The sequence below is a fragment of the Antechinus flavipes genome, chromosome 1, assembly GCF_016432865.1.
Source record: "Antechinus flavipes isolate AdamAnt ecotype Samford, QLD, Australia chromosome 1, AdamAnt_v2, whole genome shotgun sequence".
NCBI classification, from domain to species: Eukaryota; Metazoa; Chordata; class Mammalia; order Dasyuromorphia; family Dasyuridae; genus Antechinus; species Antechinus flavipes.
The window spans coordinates 166,660,873-166,684,442 of record NC_067398.1 but is presented as its reverse complement, the minus strand read 5'-3'; the positions used below and the strand labels follow the sequence as shown (position 1 = coordinate 166,684,442).

The 23,570-nt window shown below is 31.7% G+C and overlaps 1 protein-coding gene across 6 annotated transcripts in view; it reads left to right on the top strand.

Moving 5' to 3' along the window:
* SSBP2 (single stranded DNA binding protein 2) overlaps positions 1–23,570 on the top strand; it is a 369,390-nt gene that overhangs the window by 252,430 nt on the left and 93,390 nt on the right. For 4 of the 6 annotated variants that reach the window (XM_051992881.1, XM_051992888.1, XM_051992867.1 and 1 more), the window contains exon 5: positions 6,097–6,186. The exons of the other annotated variants lie outside the window; for them this stretch is intronic. In XM_051992881.1, coding sequence (XP_051848841.1) covers positions 6,097–6,186 — 90 coding nt within the window. The remainder of the gene's footprint in view (positions 1–6,096; positions 6,187–23,570) is intronic. 6 annotated transcript variants of the gene reach the window in all.

The window sequence follows — 23,570 nt, the reverse complement described above, 5'->3', positions numbered from 1 at the left end:
GTTTTGGTGACTGCTGCTTTATAATATAATTTTAGATCAGATACAGCTAGACCACCTTCATTTGATTTTTTTTCATTAATTCCCTTGAGATTCTCGACTTTTTATTGTTCCATATGAATTTTGTTGTTATTTTTTTCTAGATCATTAAAATATTTTCTTGGAAGTCTGATTGGTATAGCACTAAATAAATAGATTAGCTGAGGGGGAGTATTGTTATCTTTATTATATTCGCTCGGCCTATCCAACAGCACTTAATATTTTTCCAATTATTTAAGTCTGACTTTATTTTGTGGAAAGTCTTTTGTAATTTTGCTCATATAATTCCTGACTTTCCTTTGGTAGGTAGATTCCCAAATATTTTATGCTATCAACAGTTATTTTGAATGGAATTTCTCTTTGTATCTCTTGCTCTTGGATTTTGTTGGTGGTGTATAAAAATGCTGAGGATTTATGGGGATTTATTTTGTATCCTGCTACTTTGCTAAAATTATGAATTATTTCTAATAGCTTTTTAGTAGAATCTCTGGGATTCTCTAGGTATACCATCATATCATCTGCAAAGAGTGATAGTTTGGTTTCCTCATTGCCTACTCTAATTCTTTTAATCTCTTTCTCGACTCTTATTGCAGAGGCTAGTGTTTCTAATACAATATTGAATAATAATGGTGGTAGTGGGCAACCTTGCTTCACTCAAGATCTTACTGGGAAAGGTTCCAGTTTTTCCCCATTGCATATGATGCTTACTGACAGTTTTAAATATATGCTCCTGACTATTTTAAGGAAAAGTCCTTTTATTCCTATACTCTCAAGTGTTTTTATTAGGAATGGCTGTTGGATTTTATCAAATGCTTTTTCTGCATCTATTGAGATGATCATATGGTTTTTGTTTGTTTGGTTATTAACATAGTCAATTATGCTAATAGTTTCCTAATATTCGATAGTCTATTTCTAACATGATTTTTTGGGCCTTCTTTTACACTATTTATCTTTATATACTCTATATTTCAGCCATATAGTACTTGCAGTAATACCCCATTCTTTTTCTGTAGTCTTCTATCCTTGCCAATTCAAGTAGTCCATTTTCTATGCTTTGTAGGAAAAAAAACCAAACAACTCCATTGTCATCTGTGTCTATAGAGATCCTCTTCTTTCAAGGCACTTAACTTCAGCTTTTCCATAAAATGTTTCCTGAAACATCTTTCAGTTAAAGGTGGTTGCTCCTCTCTAATTTTTCTGCAAGAACTTTGTGTGACTTCTTTTTCATTCTTCTCTTCACCTTTTATGTTGTCACACTTAATTATGTACACATTGTTTCCCTCAATTACAATTTATTAGGGCAGGGATTTTCCTTCTCTGTTTCCCTTACAAAAATAACAAAATTATTTTTGTAAGAGGGAAATCAAAATATACAGAATTGAAATCATATTAAAATATCTTTTCTTCCACAGTTAAGTGTGTCTACTCATACATCATTCATTCATTTATTCAGCAAGTGTTTTTAAAATATCTTCTAAATGTCAGGAGACATTTTTAAAGATCTGCCCAGAAATTAAAGCATTAAATACTACACTTGGTCATAACCATATTTAAAATATTCTGAAAAGCTCATTGGAAACTGATACAGGCAGAAATCTTTGAAATACTAAAAACTCCAAGTTATGCAATGCCTCTAATCATTAATATCAGAGAATGTAGTGCAGCAAAGGAGGATATTGATTCTTTACAATTGAGTAGGGATATGAAAGGAAATACTTAATTTTCCAGAGGGTAAAATTATTTAAATTATTTTCCATCATTAAAAACAGATATCAGTTAGAAGATAGAGAATACTTTTAAAGAATGTATCTTAATATCTTGAATCAGCAGACTATTTTTGAAACAACAAAAGTTAAGCTGATCAAATAATTTAGTGTAATCTCAAAAAGATTAAAAATAACTGATACCAGCTAATTTCAATTGTCTAAATATTTTTATATTGCTATTATATGCCTATAATTGAAAAAGAGTGGCCTAACACCTAAAAATACCAGTTTTAAGTTGTCTCTTTGAAATAGCAGATCTTTTTCTATATATCCTTTTTTCTAAATATACATTGTTATAATTTATTAATTATATCACACTTTCTCCTATTTTTGTGTTTTCCCATTAACTCACTCCTTGACCTGTGTCCTCATGGGTGTAGGTAGGGACTTCCCAGAGTAGAAGAATCTTCATGACTGTGTGTGTGTGTGTGTGTGTGTGTGTGTGCGCGCGCGCATACTGGGAAAATGGAGATATTCCACAGAGAGAAAATTTGCCCAAGATTATGTTGTTTTTCACCATTTTGAACCCTAAGACCACAGGTCTTATCCCTAATTTTTCAGATGAAGAAACTGAAGTTCAGGAAGATTAAATAACTTGCCCATGGCCACCCACTGGTATTAAGAGCAGGTATTAGGAGCTTAGTCTGCTTACTCCCTTTTATGCTGCACTATTTTGGACATATTATACTTTGGCAAATGTATAATTATAAACATAAAACAATATGAAATAATAGCAATTTACCTTACAAATAAATTTAATTTTTTTCCATTTAAAACCAATTTATTTTTTAATTCTTTTTTCTCAGAAATCTTTTCTCCTTTTATGCTTTTTGGTTTAAAAAAAAAAATGTAAACCGGAATTCAGTTTGCTAAGGGGTAGTTTTTGGCAAGACTATGAATTTGGCTAGGCACATTCATAGCTAAATAACATTTCAGATAGCACTGTTTAAATTTGGGGCTACCTTAAGGTAATATTAAAATTCAACGGCCTTTATACTTGATGATGATTGCATTTTCTGTGGAACATATGTAAAATTTTAAGTATTCATATTAGTATACAGTAAGAAATATATACATACAACATTCAACACATATGCTCAAATGTCATGGCATTATTATAATAATTTGCTGTATGGATGAATATGCTATTATTATAAAAATGATCATACATACCTTACTCACTTTAACGTTTTAAGTTTGCTTTTTTCCTCCAGAAATAATAAATTAACATTAATTCACCTTTGGTTTATTTCCTGATCCCTTTTGTAACCAATTTCAGTACTTGCATGATGACTGGTGCCAGTTAAGGATGAAATCTATAGTTAGAACACTGATTATTGGCCCCCCAAAATAAAATGAAATTCATGATGTGTCTTTTTTTTTTTTTAGCAGTTTTTCAATCTGTTTTATAGAATACTTTTGTATTTTGCAAGTAGAATTGGATTTCAATGGAATCACTCATTTTAAAAAGTCTTTTAAATAGAAAATAGTCTTCTTAAATCTAGTTTTTGTCTACATCATTCTCCAAATCATATTACCCTGCTCACCCTTAGAACAGTGCATTGTTCCTAAGTAGAGTCGAGGAGTCCACCAGAAAGTAATATAAATAATGATTCTCATAGGCAGAAAATTTTATCTTTACCATTACTTGTACGTCATGATGACAGCTCAAATTCAGTGTAACCCAAATTGAACTCATCAATAACTCCCCCCAAACCTTTTCTTCCTCCAAATTATCCTATTTCTGTTGATGGTGCCACTATCCCCTTAGTCACTCAGGTTAAAAACTTCAATCATCATTGATTCTTCTCTCTTCTCATGCCATGCTACCAGAAGCCAAGTTCTATCGATTCTACCTCCAAAGTCTTTTACAAACCATGCTCTTCTCTCTCTGCTTAGTGATTGCCCTACTTCAAATCTCTTCATCTCTCACTTGGACTATTGTGATAACCTCCTTACTGATCTCCTTATCACCAGGCTCTTCCCCTCTACAATCAGTGCAGACAAGCATTTATTCAGTGCCCCACCAGGCTAAAGAAGAAATTACAGAAGTGGGGGGTACCCTCTACTCCCCAAGACCTTAAATTATAAATTCACATACTATACCAAATAAAACATTTAAATACAGTCTATAACTAAAGTAAAAATAAAGATATTAGTACAAAGAACTTAACATAGTATGTAGAAATTAATTTCTGCCATCTTTTGTTCTGATCAGTATATACATTATGTGCAAAAAGTCAAATTGCCAGAATTCTGAAACTATGATAAAGAAACAGTCAAATACTTGTTTAAAAGAAGAGTTGTTTAAAAATGGAAATTGTGTTCTATTTAAAGACAGATTTTCATCATTTTTTGAAATAGATACCTTGTATTTTTCAGTTTTTCAAGGGTCTTATTGCTACATGTATTTTAAGGACCAATATTGCATTAAGATTCATTTACACATTTTTTCTATTATAAGCTCTGAGATTTGATGACTAAAACTAATTTCTTTTATATTTAAGGTTATTGGTCTTGTTTAAGTTCTGGACACTAGTCACATGCCTAATTTTGTGTGAGGACAGGGAGAAGGTAGGAGAAAGAAGAGTGAAGGGGATTGAAATGTATTTTAAATTCCATTTAACAATATTGTAGCTTTCCTGACTTTACTTTAGGATGCTTTTTTTAACCCCTACATCTGTTGTAATGTGATGTTTCTTCATTCATACTCCCTATTTTAATGAAAAAGAACTTTACAAACTCTTATCAAAAGAATAACTAAAATTCTTTCCTACCAAGCATTCTGATATTAAGGGCCAGACCAAGGGTATCTGAAGAAAGTAGAGGCAACCTTTATGCCACTCTGGCAATAATAATTATACGCCTTTATATATTGCCTCAGGGCTGAACAGGCATATTTCTCAATGAATCTTGCAGCCTTCAAGATGAAGGTAAAAGGTTCTGTTACCAAGGCACCCTCAATTTAGGCTTCACACAGCTTCCAACACAAACAAGATACAGATAGTAGGAACACATAAGTAACTTGGTCAAAAACTTTCTGTGACTTTTAGTTGTTGATATGCTGAAACACAAAATTTTCAACCTAGCATTCAAGGTCATACATTAATCTATCTTTCCAATCGTATTCCATATTACTCTCTTTTATGCACTGTGTTTCAGCCAAGCCCAATTACCTGTTCCCTGAGCTCAATGTATTGCCCCTTGCCTTCATACATTTATGCAAGCTGTCATTGTGCCTATAATGTACATAGCCTACATTTCAATCTTTAAGAGTATTTCTCTTTCTCCTGTGCTCAGGTCAAGTGCCATATCATTTATTAAGTTCTCCCTTTTATCTACCATTCCCTAAAAAAATCTCCCAAATTGAAAGAGTTCTCTTTTTCTGCTCAAATTTTCTTGAGGTACTTTATATCTCTCCTTTGCCTCTTCCATACCCTATCTTTTTCTTTGCTTATTTGGACATGTTTCATATGTTTACTTCCTGAAATAGAATGTAGACTTGATGGCAGGGACAAGGTTTTATTTTACATCCTTGCATTCCCAGTGTCTAACAGTATTTTATGCATAGAAAATAGAGCTCAAACCAGTGTTTTTATTGGAATCCCTAAACATCCCTAACATCCTTAAACAAGCAATTCTTTCTACCTATACTAGTCAACAGTTTCTCTGCAACTTCAGTCTTAGAGAATTGCCTAAAGCAGCATATGTGATTTAGCCAGCAGCACAGAGCTCAAACCCAAGTCATTCTAGCTTTGAAGTCAATTTTTAAAGTCTTAAAGTCAGTTTCTAACTTAAATAATAGTCTTGTAGATAGAAATAGTTAATAAAAACATTGTGAATTCATTGAAAAGTTAAAACAAACCAAAAAAGAATTTTATTACAGTTCCCAGAATTTTCTTTCTTAATCTCACTACCTTGACAATTAAATCTTAATGCTACTACAAGTTTCTTTTTGATTCCTCAACTTTTACTTGAATGGACAATTGATAAAATAGTTTATTGCTATATTCTCCTATATGTGTGTTTATGTGTACCTATTTGATTCAGGTCCGTGATTTTTTAAAAGTATGAAAAAATTGTTTTGTAATTTCCAAAAGTTTGAAACTTCTTGTTCAATCAGTTGACCTATACAAGTCCCAGACTAAATTACTAACTGAATTATAAAGTACCTTTGAAATGAGGACATGGAAGTCCTCATTGCTGGCCCTAATTGTCCCTTTATACATTAATCTTTGGTTTTGTGCCTTCATTGTAATGACAGAGGCTTTTGTTTTCCATTTATTCTTTTCAGAGTGCTGCAGCAGCTCCCAGTCCAGTGCTAGGAAACATTCCCCCAGGAGATGGCATGCCAGTAGGTCCTGTACCACCAGGGTTCTTTCAGGTACACAAACTAACTGTGACTGCAGGAATGTGAAGGGGAAGAAGTTCTTAGAGGATTTTGTTTGAGGCCATGCAGGAAAATAAGTCAGTTTTAAATCTTAACGGTGAACGTAATGTTATATGCCAGTTCTTGATTATTCATGAATTCTTATCCAATTTATAAATTATCTTTCCTCATGTCTTCTTCACCAGTTGCTTGTCTTTTGACCATCTTGCTTCCTACTTGACAAGAAAGGGAAATAAGGGCTACAATTTTGATATTACTATTTGGTAAGGGTTTTTTGTTGGGATAGGTTGCTCAAGCTAGGTTTTGTGATAATATTGAATTTTATCTATCCATACTCTTCCTTTCTCCCAAAGGCAGAGAAAACCCAAATTTCCTTGTATTTATAAAGTACAGCCAACTTACGATTTGTCCTACTGTACATTTCAGGAAGAGCTATTTAGACCACATCTTTGACAAATGACTGTGTCTTGTCAACTAGAATGTTAAAAGAAGTATAAGTTAACATTTAAAAATATATATTGTATGTCAATATTTTTAAATTGTTGCAATGTCATTAATTACCACAATAATTGCTAACATTTGTATAATTGTGGCACCTTAGGATTTTTTAGTTTTATAAAATGCATTCCTTATCTCTGCTCACTTTCTCATCTAAATCCTATCCCCAACCTTACATATACATACTAGCTAGCATATAATTATTTTCCAAATAAAATCAATTTTGTGATCTTTGAAAAAATTGGAGAATCTTTGTATGTTACCAAAGATGGATTATATTATTAAGCGCTATTTTAGCAAAGTTAATAAAGTATGTTACATATGATTTACAGTGATTACATTAGGAGCACGAAAAAGTTTGGCTATTATTTTAGTGCTTTATATTTTCAAAATCTTTAATAATTACTCCTTAGATGATCCATACTAGCATCATTGGTGAATAAATTTGAAATTATTGAAATAGAGAAAAGTTTCTGTTACTCTTTTGTTTGGAAGAGTAATTCCTTTGATGTAATTAATTCCCTCTGAGGAAATTTCTTCTACTATAGGCAAAATAGCTACTCTTCTGCTACTTGGAATTTTAAGAGAGTTGCCTGGCTGCATATAGAGCTTAAGTGACCCTTGCTCACATTTGGACCTAGATTTTTTTCACTTCACAGCTTGTCCTTTCTATTCACAACTCCAATGCTGCTTCTCAATGTATAGCAATTGAATAAAAAAGCCACAGTTAAAACTTAAAACTAATGATGATAATGTGCAAATAAATCTATGAAGTAATATTCATACACGCAAATTACACACTATCCTAAGAAATACAACAACTAATATGTTAACATACTTAAGTGAATTAATGGACCTTCATGCAAACCACTGTTCCCACCAATCAGTCCAGTATGCTATTTTTTGTACTGTTTATAGTAACCCAGAAACAGCAGCATATTCATGATTCTGAACAATACAATACCTGTAGTAAGGAGCTTACATTATTTACTACCTGTCTTCTGTAATTCATAGTTCACTCTATATTTTCATTCCTTTTTATTTTTACCCCATGTTTTCAACCCCTTTGCCAGATAGTAACTATTTTAAGCCTGTTATTCTTTAAAAGGAATGACTCCTCAGAAAGGATTGTTGTAAGAGACATGCCAGAAGTCTTTATCAAATTGAGCAGGAAATGAAGATATCCCTTGCCAGGGTATGACTTGAGGAGAAATTTACATGGTATTTCTCTCCATCTCCATTCTGTATTTTATAACAAAAGAGATACATAGCCATGATTTCAGTTTCTGTATTTTCTGTAATAAAGGGTGCAAAATTTTCTCCTCTTTTCTTTTTTTAAGGTTCCTTACCTATGTAAAGACTTGGTAAGAGTAATTGATACAGCATGAAATGTGCTTAAATCCTATTTCCTAAAAGTAAATAGAAGAATCAACTTTCTAAAAAATTATTTACATAATTTCTGCCAGTAAAACAAAGAACTTGAACTATACACCTGCCTCAATCATTCTATTGCTTCTTGTTATAAATATGAAAGGCAACTGGAGAAGAAATTTCCCCATGGTGAAGGATACCAGTGAACATATGGAATTCTGGCAGATAATAGAAGGCAGTTACTAATGAAAACCAATATACATGAGCTATACTTGTAGCATACATAAATATTAGGAAAGTATATTTTCAAATGTATAAATATGGAATGGCCAGTAATTAGAAAATGCCAAGTAATTATTTTGAATTTTTAATTCACTTAGCTAATAGAATGAAAAAAAAAGCATGCAAAAACATAGATCATAATATTTGCTTAAATTCTTTACACATGGATTTATCTATGCAGAGGATAATAGAGTCAGTAAATTACTTTAGTTTGAGATCACACAATCTAGAAAATTCTCATTTGAGCTTAACATGAACATCTCTAACTGTCCTTTTAGAGAATGATGAATTGATCCCAACAAGAAGGTGCCAACTTTTACCCAAGTTGTAGCCATACAACAGAGTAGGAAGGGACCTTAGAGATATTTTCATTTTAATTCAGTACTCTACTTTTATTTTTCTGGAATTCAAGATGAATTATTTTTATATGTAACTGAATGATATTGTATTTTCTTGACAAATAACAAACTTCTCTTAATTCACACTGTCTTGGGAAAATATCTGTTTGAAGAAGTGAAAATCAGAATTAAAGAATATTTTCAAAGACTTGCAAAGAAATTTTCATGGGAATATCTCATATTTCGATATATATATTCAGGAACAGAAAAATAGGCCAATGGAGTGTTGCCTACTAGAGCTTAATGTATTCAGAAGAATGATTTGATAGTTAACCTATCAAAGTGCCAACCATAGTAGCTCTAATCTTTGCTTATAATGGAATGACATTATATGTGAATGAATTTTAATAAAGTACCTAAAAACAATTAACTTTCCCTCTTAATCATGTTTGCATTTTATTTACATAACAAGCCACCTTTCCAAAATGTTTTAACTTTAAAACTTCAGTTGACTCCTTAATATAATTTTCCCAAATTTTGGATTCACAAAGTTGTATTAAATGGGAATTTGTACCAACAAAATATAGGTTTTTTAAAAAACAAGGCCTTTACTTGAAAAATAGGAATATATTTGAATGATGGAACGAAAAAAAAGACAAATTCCATACGTTTTAACAAGCCAATCTTGGTATATTTTCTTCAGATTAATAGCTTTATATTTGGTCAAATATTAACATTATTCATCCTGAAGGATATTAGAGTTTTATTGAAAAAGAAGTTTGCTTCTGAAGAGCTTATCATTGAAATCAGTATATAATTGAAAATTTAAAACTGCAGAAGAATTAGAAGTACAAAAGGAGATTTGTTTGATAGAATAAAAACCATTCATATAAAAATGTAAAGAGTCAAACTTTCTGGTTAATCCATAAATATTCTAAAGTAAAATAAACTGTGCTACTGATGAAAGACTTAGAGTAGTGAATCTCAGCTTTTTCAAGTGATGACCTACTCCTTTATAACGGTATCATCTTCAAAATTGCCATATTTTTAAAAAATCATTTTTGAAAGTGAAATACATTGAGCTAATTGGATACATTATAGGTTATTGCAAAACAGTTTGGGAATCACTGGAGTGATTCCCATTGGTCTGGAGTAGTGTTTTTCAAGTTGGGAAGAAAAAAGTTCCAAGTTCTTTTCCGTTTAACTCACTACTGGAATGGCAGAAGTATAATAGATTCAGTACTTTATGGCATACTGGAGCCTTTCAGCCATGAGTAGAAAAGTTTGTGCTTGCTTGACTTTCTACTCTCTCTGCTTATCCTTTGCTATGTGACTGAAAAAGATTGACCAATGACAAATTGAAGACTCCTGCCTAAATTTTAATTGGATAATAAATCTGAATTAAAACTGAATTGTATCATTTTGTTATTTATTAATGACATTCATTTGAAAAGGTGGTCTCACAGCCCACTGAGGAGTTTTGAGCATCCTAGTCAGTAACTATTACCCTGTTCTTTCTTCCTTTGCCCTACTGAAATAAAATAGCTTGTTTCCAAACTGATTAGTTTTTCCTTAAGCTTTAATAGAATGGCTAAATAAAACAGAAAATGTTTTAAAAAGGAAAACAATTATTCTTTTTTTTATTTGAATCTTACATAGCATATGAATGTATACATGTCTATATGTATATGATTACAGATACCTATGTGTGTGTGTGTATATATATATACATATATACATATATATATATATGTTTATTGCATATATGCATGTGTATGGTACATATATATACACACACGTATATATATGCATACATGAATAAATAGCCTTCTTGGAGGAGGGAAAGAAGAAAGAATAAAGTAAAGAACAAAATACAAGGAAGCAAAGATAGATGGACAGCTCTGAATATAAGGTTATTATATAGACTTTCTTGAAATGGAAATGTCTTTTTGCTTTATATTTTGAATTATCTCATGTTCTGCTGTGAACACAGTATTGTTTTTTCTATTCCTATTTTGTATTTAAGTTTAAAATAAAAATTTAAAACAGAAACAGAAAAATCTAGATCATTTCTAAAAGTACATTATAGATTATAGAACTCTTAAGATCATATGGAGTAATGATCACACTTACAGAGAACAGGGCTGACCTGTAATTGTTATTGTAGCTTGAAATGTTTGCTAAAATTTTACATTTCTTACTTTAACTAAACTAGGGAAAATATTTTAAGCTGTATGTTTTCTTTGAATTTTTTCACAAGGTGTTTTATATTAGAAGGTGCAAATCTTGTATTCTTTGGATCTTTGTCAACTCCTTGTATCTGCATTTAAATAAAATATATTAAATCTTATTATAAGGTATGCAAGCAGATCATATCATTGTTTCTAGATAATATATACCTCTGAAATACTCTGGAACATAGGGTAGACTTCTTAGTTCATTTTTAGCATGCATTATGTTTTGTTTTGATTTTTAGCTTAATGGAATTTTTGTATTCTGGTCTTCAAATCTTTAGTTTTATTAACTGAAACTATTGAAAACTGAATATATATAGACACATATGATTGTAAATGGTGATACCTTGTAAAATGTTATTGTTAATCATTATTGAATTTATCAGCATATTATTGAACATAAAATGTAGATTAAATATCAATTAAAATATAGATAGAATATGGATTAAGTAATTTCCCATCGTTACCCATAATTTCCCAATAGTAACCCAGACATGAAAATGTGAATTAATAAAAAATAATGTTTAATATGGTGAAAATATGTTGCTAAGATGTTTTCAAGTCATATTTTGCATACAAGCATAATGTTAAAAATGTTAAAGCTGCCTTGCCATCTAGTGGTGGCTTTTAGATAGCTCCATTTGTTCGGGGTATATTTTACTGGGGTGCTATTTTTAGCAATGCTGCACAGTAGCAAGCTGACCTAATGCTTTGGCAGGAAGAATACAAGAAAGAACAAAAAGAAATTTCCTTTCTTCTCTGTTGTTACTCCTGAATACACAAAAGCTCTATTTAAATAACCTTCAGTTAGTAGCAAAAAATAATAATGATGATGATGATAGTAACCAAAGCAAAAGAAAAATTCAAAGAATAAGAATAACTTATCCTTGATTTACTGAAAGAAAAAAAAAGTCAAAGAGTATGAATCAAAAATGAGAGGAAAATATTATGCTACTAGTAAAGCTTAGCTAATTAAACATACCCCTTAGACAAATAGTTAAATAGTTGCTGAAAATATTTTGTTCATTTTTTGAGTTTTCCTCAACTCTGGTTATAAAGATTCCTGCTTTTAATCCTATTTGGATTTCTGAATCTAGTCACTATATTGTCAGTTGCCTGTTTTGCTGTAGCCAGTTCATCGGAGTCAGTGACAGCAGCCTGTGTAGGTACTTGTCCTTCTGTGTCATCTTCATGCTCTCTACACTATTCGTGCTTTGACTGTCTCTTCTGTTTATCCTTCCTGACCATGGTTGTTTCAGAAATTAGTCACAGGAAATACTTGAAGCAGGGAGAAAAGACCTCTTTCCCCAGAGGTCTCTTTGGTCTTAGACAAAGGATTAGAAATTCCTTCTAATGTGAGATAGAAGAACACTGAAAAGCTGTGTACACTGATTGGTAATAATAAATACAATGAAAATTATTCATTTTAATAGCTCAGAATTAACTGAGATTTGAATTTGCAAAACTTAGCACTAAATTGCCAGGATTATTTTGAAAATAAAAACTGTTTCAATCACATTTGAAAAAAATTAAAGGTACAAATTTCTTAAAGATGAGGACTTCAGAATTCAATATTTTGGAAAATAGAGCAAGTTGTTCCCTAGTAGAGGAGATAAAAGCAGCCTAAAAAAAAAAAAAATAAAGGTGCCTGACAGCTGCTGGCTTTGATAATGCCATCCCGCAGCTGTGGTAATGGCTTTACTAGCCTCAACTATTAGAACAAATTAAAACTGCTCAGCTTGAGTAACTAAATAAGCTTTTTTTTTTTTTTTAAATGCAATTGCAAAACACCTATAGAGCTGCTGCAAGTGATGGAAATAGATCAAGAAGAAAGAAAGGGAGAAAAAGCAAATGTTGAAAATCTTTACCTGGATTTTCCATTTAGAATTTTGTTTTAGAAATTTTGCTCTCACATGTCACAATACTTACCTAGAAAAAGTTAGTCAAGTTATTTGCAAATTTTGTGTTCATTGCTATTATTACTTTTCATAATGTTTATTCAGTCTATCAGTGCCAAGATACTTGCTATGAAACATTGAAATACCATCTTCTTCTATGGTCAAAACAATAAATTTAATTAAAATGTAAAATCATGCTTTTAAAAATGTCTTCCTGAAAATTCTTCATCAAATGATGTAGATGTGGTTAAAGATCCTCAAAATAATGTATGTATAATATTTATTGGAAACAAATATATTAAAATATTTCTAAAATAGTCTTATATGTGGAGTTGAACACAGATGAAACTATTGCCATTCTTTGGGAAATCCAAAATTTGGGGAGATAATTGTCATTTATTCTTCTAGTAAACAGAACTCATCAAATTTTCTTTATGTAAAGATGTCTTTAGTACATTTATGCAACATATAATTTTATTTATTGGTTATATGGTTATCTCAGTATATCCTGGAATGTATGTGAATTTTAAAATTTCAGATAAGAACTAATTTTTCATAGGATTTCCATACTAATTATTCTCTACCTTGAATTCCTCGGGCAAATCATTAAGACATTTCAATTTTGTTCCAGGTCTACTGATGTAATAGGGAATGCTAGATTTTGATTTCAGAGATTTTCATTTCAATCCCAGTTCTTCTACTTAACTCCTATGGACTCTCAGCAAATTATTTAATCCATTTCTGGACTTCAGTAAAAATGAAGGAATTGGACTAAGTAATCTTAGAGGTTGCTTTCTAGTGCTTACATTCTTTGATTCTATGATGCATTGCATCACACATGTGTAAATCATCTCATCTCTTGAAATCTTAGTTTTCCTCTCTACAAAGTATTGGGTTAGATGATCAGTAAGCTGTGATTTCCTATAATTATGTCAATCATTCACATCCCTGCAGAGGGGAAAGAAAACAATCCAGCATGGGTGGGCATATCTTCACTTCTCCTGACAGCTTATGAAGAGAAAGCATAAGCTTCTGACAGTTGCTGTCCATCCTTCCCAACAGCCAGGAATAATTCAAGGAACTGTGGGTCCTAAAGGATGATCCAGATTCCTTCTGCCAAAAGAAGGATATTTGTCATCTATCTTTCACTACAAATAACGGAATAAGATTAAATCTTGTGTACCTAGAAATATGTTCTCAATATAAACTATAGATAATTAATTTAGAACTAGAAGAGATTTTTAAGGTTATGTACCTCTAATCCCCTCATTTAATAAATGAAGAAATTAAGATGAAGAGAGGTTATGCATCAAAGTACAAGAACAGAAAAGCCAGAATTTGAACCCAGGTTTTCCTATACATTCATTTTATATCAACGATTACAATCCACCAAGGTCGACAGATCTTTTTCTGCTAAGATATAATCTTTCCACTGTACCATTTTATTGCAAATACTTTAAGATCCATGGATCACATAGACAACTGTTATTACTACTACTACTACTACTACTACTACTACTACTACTACTACTACTACTACATGGTCTTCCTCCATCTTATTTGGCTAAACTACTGATAAGTATCAAAGTTTTAAATGGGGTCCACATGTATAGCCATTTGAAGAACATCTGTTTCAAAATGAATGTTTATGGATTTGAATTTCTCCACAGAGACATCTTGGAACATCTCTGCTTTTGATGAGTTAGCCATATTAGAGATGATTTTAAATAAGCCCTGGAGTACTCTTAACTTACCCCAATTGCTTCACAAAAGTGGGGTGTCTTTTTTTGGAGATATGGATGACATTACTAGCCCCAGACAAAGGTTCAGTGAATAGAATATTAGGCTTTGGGGTCAGGAAGACCCAGAGCCAAAAACCTGATACTGACTAAATAGATGAATCACTTCCCTTCTCTGAGACATATTCTGCTTTTATAAAATAAGGATAATAACACTTCACGGGATTGTTGTGAAACTCAAATTAGATAATACATTAGAAAGTACTTTCTAAACATTAAATTGCTATCTGAATATTAATTTTTATTGTATTGTTTCCTTCATAAAATATGTTTCTTCTGCTCCTCCTTTTCCCTCCCTTTTCTGTAAGTTTCCCAAGCTTCACTGTCATCCTGAACCTTGTCTGAACAACCTGTATTCTCCTACAGAGTAGTGAGTCCTAATAGCTATTGCAAGCATATTGTTTCCCTCTGATTAATACTTCAATAAAAAAGTATCAAGAGGTTAGGCACCTCTTAGATCATCTCTTATGTGACTTATTCATTATCAATATATTCTTTTTATGCGAATTTTTCCAGTTTGAAAATAGGATTGTGAATGTTATATGAGGGGACAGAATCAGCGGTCACAGATCCTGGTCCAATTAGGCAGATCCAGAAAGGAAGCAAAGCAGAGGTGCCAAAGTGCTTCTATTCACACTGATTTCAGTATCATAAGATACCGATTATTAGAGGCTATGTGAGAATAATGCATCTTTAGTGTCATAAATCATTGTTTCATAGATTTACAGCTGGAAGAAATCATAGAGGTCATCAAGAACAAATCCTCCTTATTTTATAAATCGGGCTAAATTATTATAAGTTTTTGTAAGATTAGGAACTTTTTTTTATTTCTATTAACAACTGGCATGCCTTGAAAATCATAGGCATTTAATATTTATTGAATTTTGTTTTTAATTGAATTTGCCCTTGAAACACCCCCAAAGCTCTTGACGACTTCTCTCAGTATTCTAATGGTAATCTTGAGAGTTTAGTTAATGCTTATTACTCATAAGCTCCTCCTTGTGTACTTCCTTTTGTTAAGTCAGGTAGGCTTAAAGAATTTTTTTTCTTTTTTGTCAAAGGCATTTTCTAATATAGTATAGAAAGAACAGAAGTTACAAAAATAAGTCTGAGAAACTCTCTTCCACAAATATTTGTGGGAAATTAGACACAAAGTTCAAACTATAAAAGTAGTGTAGAAAACACAGAGCAAAAGTGTAATCCACAAGACCTGGTAATTTTAGAAGTCATTTTTTCTTTCCCTGTAGTCTTTCTTAAGTTCTCCTCTGGGTAGTTCTCTGTAGGATTCTGAGGGTCAGTGTTTTTGTAATTTCTATAGCTAGTACTTCTTTTTGTCACGAGGGGTCATTCTTTCTAGTTACCTTTTTGGGGGAGTCTGTAATTCCTAAGTGAATGTGTTCCTTACAGATCCATCTTCTCTGATTCCAGTTAGTTAACTCTGTTACTGGTGCAGTGCTCTCAATAACATCGTAATAGGAAAGAGTGGAAAGAGAGAATGAAATGTTTCCTCTTCTTCCCCTTCCCCTTCAAATATGAGTCCTCTGAAGGACTTGGATCTAAGTTTTAAACTGGAATTCTTCTACAACTAAATTCTCTTCTTGCTAGGCTCATTGCTATTTTAATTGCTATTTTTATACTTAGGTCCAGAAGTGTGTTTGATTCTTTCAGTCACTGTATCATATCAACTGTATGGTAGTCAAAACACTTTAATACTTTAAAATTGTTTAAGGATCTTAACATTTAGTTTGCATGTTTATTCAATTAAAGTATCTAGGCCTTTTGTGATTGTGTTAATCAAAAGTGGGGAGAGGGAGTGGAACTCTATACTAGCTATATGCATATATAACACACACATATACATATATATGCGAATAGACACACACATATTCTAAGTATAAGGTAATTTTAGTGGGAAAAGGTACTAGTAGGTAGGGGTGAAACATTGTCAAAAGCAAAATTTGGAGATGACATATGATAACTAAGGAGACTAAAATAACAGCCATTAGTCTAAAATATACACTATTGAGAGTTAGTGACCTCCACAAAAATTTTAAAACAAAAAGACTGACTATGATATTTCAAGAAATCATGAAAGAAAATTTCCCAGTAATATTGAAACTAGAAGGCAAAGTACGTATTGATAGACACTACTACTTATGACTAGAGGAACTCCAGAAATATGGTTGCCAAGAATTCCCAAGTCAAAAGAAAAATGTTTCAGCCAACAGAGAGGGGACAAAATATATACTGAGGAACTCTAGTTAGAATCATTCAGTACTACTTAGGAGAAGCAGAAAAGAAAAGGAAAAATTAGAATAATATACTAAAAAGAAAAAGAAACTTCTACCCACATATCTTGCAAAGTTAAAGATAATTTCAAAATTGAAGGAGGAAAGGAGACTAGGATCAGATTCTTCTAAGCAATATAAATTGAAATTTGTTATTTATTTCTTTATTTTTTAAGAAAGAAAAAATATTACAATGGGATTTGATAGAGGAAAAAACAAACTTATTTGAACTTTGAGTGTTTATGAAATAACTCATCCATAAAATGAATTTTAAAAATCCAACAATTTGCTATATGCACGAAACATTTAATACCATTCAAATTCATAAGCCTTTTTTTTTTAATGAAGGTTGGAATAGAATTTATTTCTCAATTGAATACAATAAACTAGAAGGGGCTAGTATGACATTCAGACTGGGAGTATGTTTATATTTGTGTGTGTGTGTGTATGTGTGTGTATAATGTATATATGTATATGTGTATGTGTATATTTTTATACACACACACACATACAATATATATGTGAGTGTGTGTGTGTAACCAAAAAAACAAACAAGAATCATTATTCTTAAAGGCACTATTGATAATGAAATAATAGCAATATGAAATAGTTTGCAGCAAATGGTATAATATATAAGTACCTATAAGCTAATTGAATTTTTTGAAAAATAGTAAGTAGGAGTGATTTCAGCATACCTCCATATTTAGACAAATTTAACAAATAGTTTAGTAATAATCTTAACAGTATGTTACATCAAAGCCATTTGGATGAGAACCTTAAGGAATTTTTCTCTCTCCCCTCCCTTCCCCCCCTTTTTTTTTTAGCATTACAAAGAAACTTTACAAAAATTGAGCTCATTGTAACAAAGAATTCATGAATCCAGAAAGACAAAAATAAATGCCTTCTATACAAATTATAACATAATTAAACTTTTTAATCAGATGGACACAGACTGAAATGAAGACTAGATAATGAGTGGGTCATAGAACATAGTTTAACAAAAATAAATGTTAAAGAAAATAGTAAGATAACATACAAAGTAACTTTCTGAACACATATATGAGATAAAAACAGGAGTCTAATAAAATTAAGTTTGCAAATAAAAAACTAGAAAATCAACAAAAATCTTAAACTATAACATAAAATAGGAGAAAAATTCAAAACTGCAAAGACTTTTTTCTGACCAAAAATAATCTGTAAAAGATTACCAAAACTGGTTTGCAATTAATTTGATTTTTTTAATGAGAGGAAAACTATTTTACCATTTTTTAAAAAAAAGATGTTGAAATTCACAGTGAATTTAAATGGAAATTAAAAAATGTCCTAATCTACTATGAGTGTATTATAATTATAGTATTAAATATAAATAAAATTCATATTTGAAAAATATGAAATATCTAGATTAGGAAGTCAGAAAACAGTATTTAAACAACCTAAATCTCACTGACAACATTGGAAACTTCTCCCCTAAAATCAGGAATAAAACAATGATGCCCATTCTCTTTACTCTTATTTAGCATAATGCTAGATATTTTGCACTAAGCACTAATAATTGCAAACAATCTTACATGCATCAAATTAGAAAAATTGGAAAATACCTACCGTTGGAGGGATTGTGGAAGGAAAGACTTACTAATTTACTGCTGGTTGGAATTGTAAATGAATCTGCCATTCTAGGAAAACAATCTGGAATTATACAAGAGATATCACTAATTTGTTCATACTCTTTGTTCTGTAGATTCCATTATTGGGACTGTGTCCCCACCTCTAATAATAGGGATAGCAATAGGTTTAGCAGTTATAATAGTAATTATAAAATAATAGGGTTAGCAATTAAAAAAAGAAGAAGAAAGAAAATATGGAGAGTATAAAGATAGGTATTTTTAAAAATTATTATTATAGCTTTTTATTTACAAGATATATGCATGGGTAATTTTTCATCATTGACAATTACAAAACCTTTTGTTCCAACTTTTCCCCTCCTTCCTCCCACTCCCCTCCCCCAGATGGTAGGTATACCTACCATTATATACTTGGTATATATTAAATACAATATATGTATATAAATCCATACAGTTACTTTGCTGCACAAGAACAATCAAACTTTGAAATAATGTACCATTAACCTGTGAAGGAAATCAAAAATGCAGGTGGATAAAAATAAAGGGATTGGGAATGCTATGTGGTGCTTCACACTCATTTCCCAGAGTTCTTTCACTGAGTGTAGCTGGTTCAATTCATTACTGTTCTGTTGGAACTGATGGTTTCATCTCATTGTTGAAGAGGGCCACATCCCTCAGAATTGATCATCATATACTATTGTTGTTGAAGTATTTAATGATCTCCTGCATCAGTTCATATGAGTCTCTCCAGGCCTTTCTGAAATCATCCTGCTGGTCATTTCTTACAGAACAATAATATTCCATAACATTCATATACCACAATTTATTCAGTCATTCTCCAATTGGTGGGCATCCACTCAGTTTCCAGTTTTTGACCACTACAAAGAGGACTGCTACAAACATTCTTGCATATACAGGTCCCTTTCACTTTTTTAAGATCTCTTTGGGATATAAGCCCAGTAGTAATACTTCCGGATCAAAGGGTATGCACAGTTTAATAACTTTTTGAGCATAGTTCCAAATTATTCTGGCTGGATGTATTCACAATTCCACCAACAATGTATCAGTGTCCCAGTTTTCCCACATCCCCTCCAACATTCAGCACTATCTTTTCCTGTCATCCTAGCCAATCTGATAGGTATATAGTACTGTCTCAGAGTTGTCTTAATTTGCATTTCTCTGATTAATAATGACTTGGAGTATTAAAGATAGGTATTTAAAGAACCCTTAAGACTCGTAAAAATAATCTGTCAATTATCAAGTACCTTTTAAGCACTCACTTTTTGCTAGGTCATTATTCTAGGAAGTAGGGACATACAGACAAAATTCTTTAAATATTCCCCTTTTCAAAGAGCTTATAGACTCTAGGCAGGGGAGACAACTTATGCATCTAGAAATAGATGCAAAATAGATACACATTTATTTTAGGGAGAAGGCACCAGAATCGGTCAAAGTTCAGGAAGGTAGCATTTAATTTTGTAAAAGGTAACATTTAATTTCATAAGCAATTAAGGATTTTGAGAGAGACTAAGATATTCCAAGCATAAGGAACAACCAGAATAAAGACTGGAGGATAGGAAATGACATTCTCTGCATAAGGAGCAGTAAGAAAGACAGTTCAGCTTGGATTGTAGTATACATGATAGTGAGCAATGTACAATTGTGCTAAAAAACATAGATTGAGACCCAGTTGTGAGATAATTAATAGCTTCAGTAGAGTAACACAATACAAAACAAAGCATCAAACATAGATTTTTTTTTGTGCATGTTACTAGCAGAGAAAGATAGGAAGAGAAATTCCATTTAATAATAGCAAAATATATTGAATACTTGAGAATCAACCTACTCAAACACATTTAAGACTTAGATAAATAGAATTACAAAATAACTTTAATAGACTATAAGACTACCTAAGAATTTGGAGAGATGTATAGTGTATATAGCTGGACTATTCCTAGACAGTAAAAATGTATAACAAAAATGAACATACAAATTCTATATTTTTAGTATGCACCATAATCAAATTGCTAAAGGAGTATTTTATAGAATTAGATACAATAAAATTCAATTGGAGAAATAAAAGTTAGAGAATATAAAGAAATAAAGTGGTAGAAAAGTAAGATGGAATGAAATTTAGCACTACCAGGTTTCAAAGGGTATTGCAAAGCAGTAATTATCAAAAACCATCTGGTACTAGATGAAAAGCAGAAATGTAGATGAATGGATTAAAGTAGATAAGCATGACCTTGAAACAAATGTTCACAGCAATCTATTATTTGACAAACCCAGAACATAAACTATTAGGAAAGTGATGGTGAGATAGTTTGGTAGAAAATGAGTTAAGACTAACATCTTATAGGATATGCCACAATATATTATAAATCATCTATTTATTACAAATTATCTAAATATAAAAAGACATCTTTAAAATAAATCAAAGGTAACAATAGTTATGTCTCCATAATTATCACTAGGAGAAAATTTTCTAACCAGACTCAGGATAAAATAAAAGCTAATTAAAAATCTATGCCACAGTCAAAGTTTAAAATTGCATCTTTCTGTAAATCAAATTGTTTTGGAGATATGATTTACAAGAGAAGTTATTTAGGAATTCATTGGGTAGTTTGTTTTGGGTCAAAACAAAGTGTATCATAGTAGGCATTTAATGAGTACTTGTTGGATGAATGAAGGAATCAATCAAAAAAATAATCTCAGGACTTCCACTTAACATGACATCGTGAAATTCCTCAATATTCCTCAATAAACATCCCAGCAAAAATTTTTAAAGGACACCAAATGAAATAGTGATCAGCAAACAAAGGGAATGGTCAATAAATATCTCTATCCAGTCCAAAGCTGTACAAGAGAATGACCAGGAGCCTATGGAAACATTAGGAGAGCATGGATAGGTGTTTGCAGGAGTCCAAAATCATTCCAATCTTTGATAGATGGAGCCTGAAACAAATAGCATCTCAGCTCTGGGTTATCATCTGCATAGTACAGGATAAAGAACAACCTCTGATAGGTCACTGCAAAGGGAATTAAGGATGAGCAGTTCATTCATGCCTTTGAATCCTCTAAGAAGTCAGAGATAGAATAATTTCCCGTAGGTGGACAACCGGGGAGAGAGACATTGTTATATTCAGACAGCCAGCATTGGGAACCTCCTCGCCATTCTTTAGGAAATGGGAAGAGAAAGGAAGGGAACAAGAATTTATCAGTTCCTAGGGTCAGGCACTGTGCTAAATGTTTTACAAATGTCTCATTTAATCCTTACAACAATCCTGAAAGATAGGGGTTATTATTATTCTTTTTTTATAGTTGAGAAATCTGGGACAGGCAGAGTTTAAATGATTTGTTCAGAGTCAAACAACTGGTAAGCATCTGAGGTTAGATTTGAATCCAATTGTCCTAACTCTAGGTCTACTATACCATCCAGCTGTCTTATCCTACTTCTACCAACATCATTTCCAGTTGGTGATTACAGAAGGAGGAGATGGAAAGAGGGCCAAGGACGTTATGCTTTGGTCTACAAAGTTAAGGAAACAGAAACCAGAAATTTCATCAGGAGAAAAGATCAGAACCCAGTCACAAATCTTGATCTTCAGTACTTCAGTGGCTCCATCATTTGGATTGAAGAAGGGACAGGATAAAGCAGTGACACTAAATCTGAGGAGTACTTATACTCTAACCCTAGCACAAAGTCCAAATCCAGGAATTGATACTAAAGATTCAAATAAACATAAGGAAATCCAAAACACAATGAAGTAACCTTTGAGTAATCTCACAGTAAGACAAGTAGAGCCTCAGAAAAATCATGATTGATCACAAGAGCTCTAAGAGTAAATAGAAAAAAAGTAGCAAGTGAAAAATGAATTAGAGCTCTTGAGTAAAAATACTGGAAAGATATTAAATATCTTTGAACAGAAAATGGATAATGTGACCCAAGTATTGGACTACTCATAAAATACAACAAAGCAAACAAAACTTGGTAATTTAGTAAGACAAGATGTATTAGAACAAAGTCAAGATCTTAAAATTAGAAGAACATATAAAATATCCACTCTCAAAAACAACTAAACTGAAAAACAGGTAAAGGAGAGACAATTTAAGAATCACAGGACTTCTTGAAGATCATGACCAAGTAGCAAATATAAAAACATTTTTTAAATCATTAAGAAATTCCCAAATCGATTAGAATTAGAGGATGAAATGAAAATAAAAACAATTCAATAGTCACATTTGAGGGAGAATGAAGAGAGCAAATTGAAACCATCCAGGAATGTAGGCCAAAAGCCATCTTTAGATCAAAGAAACAATTAGGTAATCAGCCATAAGAAGAGTTCAAATACCAAGAAACAACTAACTGCCTGTATCAAACACTATTGTGCTTCAAGAATCCTAAAGAAAAGGAAATCCTAGAAATTGTATTCCAAAAGAAAAAAAAAAATGTGTGTGTGGGGTTCAGCCAAGAATAATAGCCTGTACAGTATAATGCTACCGGGGGCAGAAAGTACCTTTAATTGAAGTAAAAGATTTCCTTACTTTTGAATAAAATCAGAGTTGATTAGCATCTTTGAAATACAGAAACTCGGAAAAGGGAAACTTAGAAAATTAATCAATTTTAGCAAACTGAATGATCAATGCTTATAGAAGAGATGTCCCTTCAGAATCCCAGTCTAACAGATTTACAAAGGGAATTTAAATAAAGTGAAAACCCCTAATTCTGGGGCCAGTTTTGTTGATTTGAAATGAGAAAATGAAAGATCTTACTATCTTTCATAATTGAAGTGGGCCAGAAGAACAAGAAAATATGGTTGAGAACTGTGAAGGAATAGCAGTCTTATGAACTTAACTCTTATTTGAAATTGGAAATAGATATTCATCCAAACACATTCTTACATAAAGAGTTTGAAGTAGAATTACTTTCATTTCAACAGAGGACAAGAAAAAGGAAAAGAGGGGATTAGGGAGAGAAATTATACAAAATAGAAATAATCTCATTTTCTTGAAAAAGATGAACTTTATTCATGTGGCTAAATAATTAG